Source organism: Calidris pugnax, unplaced genomic scaffold (assembly GCF_001431845.1).
Source record: "Calidris pugnax isolate Ruff unplaced genomic scaffold, ASM143184v1 scaffold129, whole genome shotgun sequence".
NCBI classification, from domain to species: Eukaryota; Metazoa; Chordata; class Aves; order Charadriiformes; family Scolopacidae; genus Calidris; species Calidris pugnax.
In genome coordinates, this window is record NW_015090856.1 from 1614281 (window position 1) to 1620280 (window position 6000).

Consider the following 6000-nt stretch of genomic DNA (forward strand, 5'->3'; position numbering starts at 1 on the left):
TTTCCCATGTACCTGATTTAAGCAGCTTGACGACACCAAGCATCGCGGTAACAGAAGGATGGTGTCATTCATGGATATTGAAGGACGATGCCATAATTTTTTCCTTTTTTTTTTTTGATCCCTGAGGAGATTGACTGCTGGAAGAAAGGGCAATCAGTTTTTAAGAACATGAAGACAAATTGTATCTGGTGGTTTAGTGCAGTGAATTTGGGTCGAAGGTCTTTTGAAGGTTTTAAGTCAGTCTGTCCTGTAGCAGGTTCTGCACAGGACTCTTGGCGTGGCGCTGATTTTGTAAATCTCTGTCAGCTTCTGTCAACCAGTGTTACTGTTCCGTTCCTCATCTTGTCGCAAATTGCCAGATGTGAAAATTAAATGTATAAATAATGAGCCTTGTACCACCTTGGCATTGACCTTAATAAATTAAGAGAATAATGAAATGAAAACGTCAGAGATATGTAATGGTCCAAGATCTTGTTTGACTCAAAGCGAGCAGATCTGCCCAAAGGCTGGACATAATGATATGCTGTTGCCAACTGCAAAATTATGATGTTAATGGGAAAGTGAAAAGAGATTTATTCTCTGAATACTTGATTTTTGTTTCCTAGAGGTTTCGGCTGTGGGATCACAAGGTAATTCAGGTTGGAAGGTCATCTAGTCCAGCCTCTGTTCAAGGCAGGGTCAGCCAGGAGATCACACCGGGTTAGTCGGGGCCGTATCCAGCCTTGCCCTGAAAAACTCTGAGGACGGAGTCTGCACGACCTCTGGGCAAACTGTTCTGCTGCCTGAACTCCATCATGGTACTGTCCGAAATTGTAAAAAAACAAAAACAAAAAAGGCTTGGGCCACAGCAATCATTCAGGTCCAACCTAAAATACTCCTACCGAGCAGGAGGTCACAGCTCCTGGTACAAGGAGCTCATGATCTACGTGTCCAACAGCAGGGGGAGAAGAGACAATACTCAAGATGATCACTTGGGTCTTTCAGATCTAGGAAGCCAGATGTGAAATTTTGCATGAAAACTCACTGAGCCAAACCCATTAGTTGTGATAGCCTTTGGGTGTCTTTGGGTTTGAATATAAATGATCCCTATTTGACCTTCGAATGAGCTGCCCTTGGCTCCTAAATCCATCTTTGTTTATCAATTTGCTGTTCATTGCGGTAACACTGATGTAAGTCTGAGGAAACCAAGCACCAAGTTTAATTCATGGTTTTGTACGAGTCTGTCTTCAGTAAGACACCTCTGCAGGTATTGATGGGACACAGTTTCCTGCTAAAACAGCACCGAGTGGACACTACGGAGACGTTATTTGTAGTCATCTCACATCTTCAGGATCTGTCTCTGTGGATTGCGCTGCAACAGCATGCTGGGCAGAGGAGAGACAAGAGCAAAATATGTAGAACAAGAATGGAAATCCTGATGGAGGAAATTCTGCAGCTCTCTAAAGGCTTGCTTTTATCAGTTTTTTCCTTTCCATGCATTATAAATGGGATGTGGGAAACAATGGCTCATAGTTTCTCATTTGTTTCCAGTGGATTAAGTTTTAATTGGATGCATCTTGGTGTCTGGGAAAGAAAATCCTTGTTTCATTTTATGAGATATTGAGCAAAACATCTGCCAGCTCATTGGTAACTGTTTTGGTTTTTTTCCTCCATCATGAGTAGAGACATTTCTTTTTGGCATTAATGGGGAAAATTACATGTACACAGACAATAATAATTTGACTCCCACAGGCCTTTGTGAAAGCCCACAGTTAAAAAAAGCTTTATCCTGTACTTGCAGCAATTCCCAAAACATGCTGCATACCTTGTAGAGTCACCATCAATCCTGGCCTGTCCAGGCAGCAATAAAGAAGTGGCAGGATGCCCACTTAAAACTGCCAAGAAGCTGCTGTCATGCACCTAAAGCTTTGGGAAGAAGTAGAAACAGCTTCTAAGGCAACGAGAGATTCTCCTTATTCCTGTACAAGGACCTGGGTATTAAAAATCCATATGGTAGACTCGTAGGTGGTATATGGGCCTGCCTTTATCTGGTGGTTTCCAGTACAAATACCAAGCCATATCCATTTCTGCAAGAGTTAAAATGGAGAGTGATACGCTCATTAACAAGCCTGCCCTGTGCTAAATGTGAGAAAAATAACTGCTTAAATGTACGCAGCTCGAGCTCCCCCTGACCCCAGCTTTGGATCTTCTGGAGGAAACAGCCTGTGCCTCAGGCAAAGAATCTCTCTTAATTCCATTATGATTTTTTTTTTTTTTTTTTGTGGTACATAAAAGGAAAGGCTGCTTGGTTTTATTGGGAGGTGTGAGTGAAAGCTGGTATTTTGCTTCCATGGAGACCTGGAGTTGTAGTCTTACGAGACTGCAAACTGCTGCTCTGTTTCATCAGTATGTTCCAAAAGAAAGGCCAGGAAGAGTGGGATGAAAGGAGAAAAAGTGGCAGAAAACAGTTACCAGTAGTCATGTTCCTGTTAAAGGTTTAGGAATTACAGCAGTGGTGCCTGGACGGGGTCTTTTTCAGTTTTAGCCTGAGCAGATACACCCTGATGGGTAAATCTTCATCATAGATGGTTGCAGATCTCACTTCTTTACACGTTGTCTCATCTCATGTGGGAAAAAAATGGCCTTGTTTGGATTTCACATGAAAGAATGTTTTTTGCTGCAGAAATTTTCACATCACAATGTTTGGCTTGTCATTTAAAATTAATTGGTGATGAAGGAAAAGAGGGCAAGGTAAGAGGGAGGCAGGTGCCGAGGAAAGGAAGGGGGAAAGAGGGGATGTGCATGGCCTTTATTCTCCTTCCTTTAATCCCTGAATTCCTGCTGTCCCTGAACTTTGAAGCTGTGAATTTTGTCATTTTTTCATTTCCCACCTGAGCGTGGAGGCATTTTGCTCTCTGGGGTCAATTTAAGAGCAAGCAAAGGCATGTGAGTACTGGGGCCAATGTGTGATTATCTCAGGTCTTTGTGTCCCAGATTTCTGCTCTAGTGCAATAATTTTTTTTTCCTGGGATAAACACAGCAAGAATATAAGATGCACGTTCCCTTGGCAGGAAGCACTTAGCCTCTTGATGGATCCATTTAACTTGCACCCGTTTTAATCCCAAATTGATTTTGTCACAGAGTTGCTCTCAGATCACAGTTCGTAGTAGGCAGTGGATAAGAAATTAATTCTTGCTGTCTGAAACCAGATAAATAGAGCTAGAGAGCTACAAGAAAAGGCCATTTCTGAGCATTGATCCTGGCCATGATTGCAGCCAAATCTGGCACAAAGTAGCATCAATGGGAGATTCTGAGATTTTACCAGTCAGGCGGTACATAAATAACTCCCAGTTGTGGGCACTCTTATTTGAACAGTTTGAGTAAAAGCACGAGGGTTTACTCCTAAAATGCAGAATTCCATGATTAAGCGTAACAGGAAGCATATGTCTGCGTCATCTTTGCTACAGAGTCCCCAGAACAGCGTGTTCTGGGCGCAGACATGGAGGTGGGGTTGATCCAGGGGTGTCAAACCCGATTTACTTTTCCTTGGGGGTGGTTTTGCTCTCCATCCAAACCCTTCTTCCCCTGGTCTTTGGTCCATGGCCCAGCTCAGAGGGTCACTGCGACATTTGGCTGCCACCTAGTGCTGACAAGGAAAACTAGCCAGAAGACCGTTTTTCAGGGAAAAAAAAAAGAACCTGATTGCTTGAATCACATTCTCCTGAAAACTAACTAATGGGCTATGTGGCTTACGTTGCCAGGCAAAGGGGAATTATATGCGAGTGAAGTATGGAAATAGGGACTATTAGGGAAGAAGATGGGAAGACCCAAGGCCTTACCTTGTAAATTTGGAGTAATTTCTTTCTGGATGTTGGGGAATTGCCTATATATTTGGGGTTGTCTAGCTGCTAAGTTAGGCGACTTGGAGCTGGGGGCGCATTAGAATGTATCAGCTGTTGCGGTCACAGGAAATTATTCCATTTCTCTCTCCTTTTGGCACATGTAGATGAAATCTACAGAACTACAATGTCTCTGCTGGAATCTTTTAGCTGTTGTGGTCGCCTCTGAAAGAGCCTCTTGCTCCTACAGTAGCAGGACAAGGCCGTGGTGAGTTGTGACAGCGCTGACCAAGACGGGCATGTCACTGGACATTTTCCACATCCCTATGTTTATGTTTCATTTACATGTGGGGTGTGAAGGCTTATCCAGTTAAATATTGTGTACCTGTCCCTGTTTATCCACAGCGATTAGTGGTGATTAACAGCAAAGCCAGACCTTTTTCTCACAGCTACTCCCTGTTTCGCACCAGGCCTCACGTAGTTTCATTCAAGCGCCTTTCTCTGCCTCACAGTTGTCCCTCGTGTTGGAACATCTGGAAGCTGAATAGCTCATCAGGATGGAGTTTTATCATGTAGGAATATGAGGCTGTGTGCTGATAGAGCTGTCCTGGGGGAAATGAGAAGCTGGGTCAGGAACCAAGCCTTTCTGCAGCGCTGTTTCCAACCACTCGCTCCATGTGGAAAACTGGAAATAAATGGTGCCGTGCTTGTCTCCGAGTCACCAGGGACACCCCTGACTCTTCTGAGGGGCTTTTCTCTCTTTTCTCCCTCGGTAAGTGGCTGAAAAGTTAGGCAGTATTTTTAGTTCAACAGTTCAACCAGCAAGATTCACGAATTCTTCCTAAACGACCTGTTTTCTTTTGTAAACCCATGAGTCCTTGTGGGTTGCATCTGCTGGTTCGCCGGTGCTGCCCAGCAGGCCCCGGAGGAAGCAGTGTTTATTGAGAACAATCCATGGCCTTTTGGGTCTCCGATGGGGAAAGGCTGAGAGACCTGGGGCTGTTCAGCCTGGAGAGGAGAAGGCTGAGAGGGAAATCTCATCAATGCTGAGCAATACGGCATCCCTGCCCATGGCAGAGGGTTGGAACTAGATGATCTTTAAGGTCCCTTCCAATCCAAACCATTCCATGATTCTAATATCTGAAGGGCAGGTGGCAAGAAGATGGGGTCAGGCTGTTCTCAGTGGTGCCCAGTGACAGGACAACGGGCAGAACCTGGAACACAGGAAATTCCATCAGCACATGAGGAAGAACTTTGTTAACTTGGTGGGTGAGGGAGCACTGGAACTGCCCAGAGAGGCTGAGGAGTCTCCTTCTCTGGAGGTATTCAAAACCCACCAGGATGCTGTAGGTGACCCTGCTTTGGCAGGGGGGGTTATCAGACATTGGAATGGGCTGCCCAGGGAGATGGTTGAGGCACCATCCCTGGAGGTGTTCAAAAGACGGGTTGATGAAGTGCTGGGAGGTATGGTTTAGTGATGATGCTCCTTGTTTGTTGTGGGGGTGTCTATTTTTGTCAAAGTTAGGTTGACGGTTGGACAAGATGATCTTTAAGGTCCCTTCCAACCTAGAAGATTCTGTGATTCTGTGATCTCTGGAGGCCCTTTCCAACCCCCGCCATTCCCTCATGGCTGCTGGGTCGTCTGTCAGAGGCCCGACACACCGAGGGAGGCCGCCCGGGAGCCGGTTCCGTGAGAGGCCCAGGGCCGCCCCGCTGAGGGGACTGCCTTCTCCTCAGGCAGGAGCCGCCGGGGCAGTGGCGGGGCCGGGCCCTGGCCACAGACCGTTGCCGCCCTCCCTCTCCCTCTTCACGGCAGCGGCGGCGGCCTCCGCCCCCTGACGCCCGCTCCGCGGTTGGCCGCCGCGGGGCGGCGCGGCCCTGGCGACACGTCCCGGCACCGCCCGCCGCCGGGCCGCCGCCGCCATTTTGTGCGAGTCCGCGGCCGGGGCCGAGAGGGTTTGGGAGCCGCGGGGAGGGAGCCGGGCCCTTTCCCTGCGCCGCCATGCCTTCCTCGCCGCTCCGCGTGGCCGTGGTCTGCTCCAGCAACCAGAACCGCAGCATGGAGGCGCACAACATCCTCAGGTAAACAGGGCCTGCCCGAAAAACACCCTTCCTTCCTCCCTCCGGCGGGCCGCGCCGCCGGGCCCCGTCGCTGTGTCCTAGGCCGCAGCGGCCGCCTCCC

General features: G+C 47.7%; 1 protein-coding gene across 1 annotated transcript in view; it reads left to right on the forward strand.

The window, feature by feature from the left end:
• The first annotated feature begins 5687 nt into the window (after positions 1-5687).
• LOC106889123 (RNA polymerase II subunit A C-terminal domain phosphatase SSU72-like) overlaps positions 5688-6000 on the forward strand; it is an 11070-nt gene continuing 10757 nt past the window's right edge. Inside the window, exon 1 of the mRNA XM_014943874.1 lies at positions 5688-5900. Coding sequence (XP_014799360.1) covers positions 5821-5900 — 80 coding nt within the window. The 5' untranslated portion in view covers positions 5688-5820. The remainder of the gene's footprint in view (positions 5901-6000) is intronic.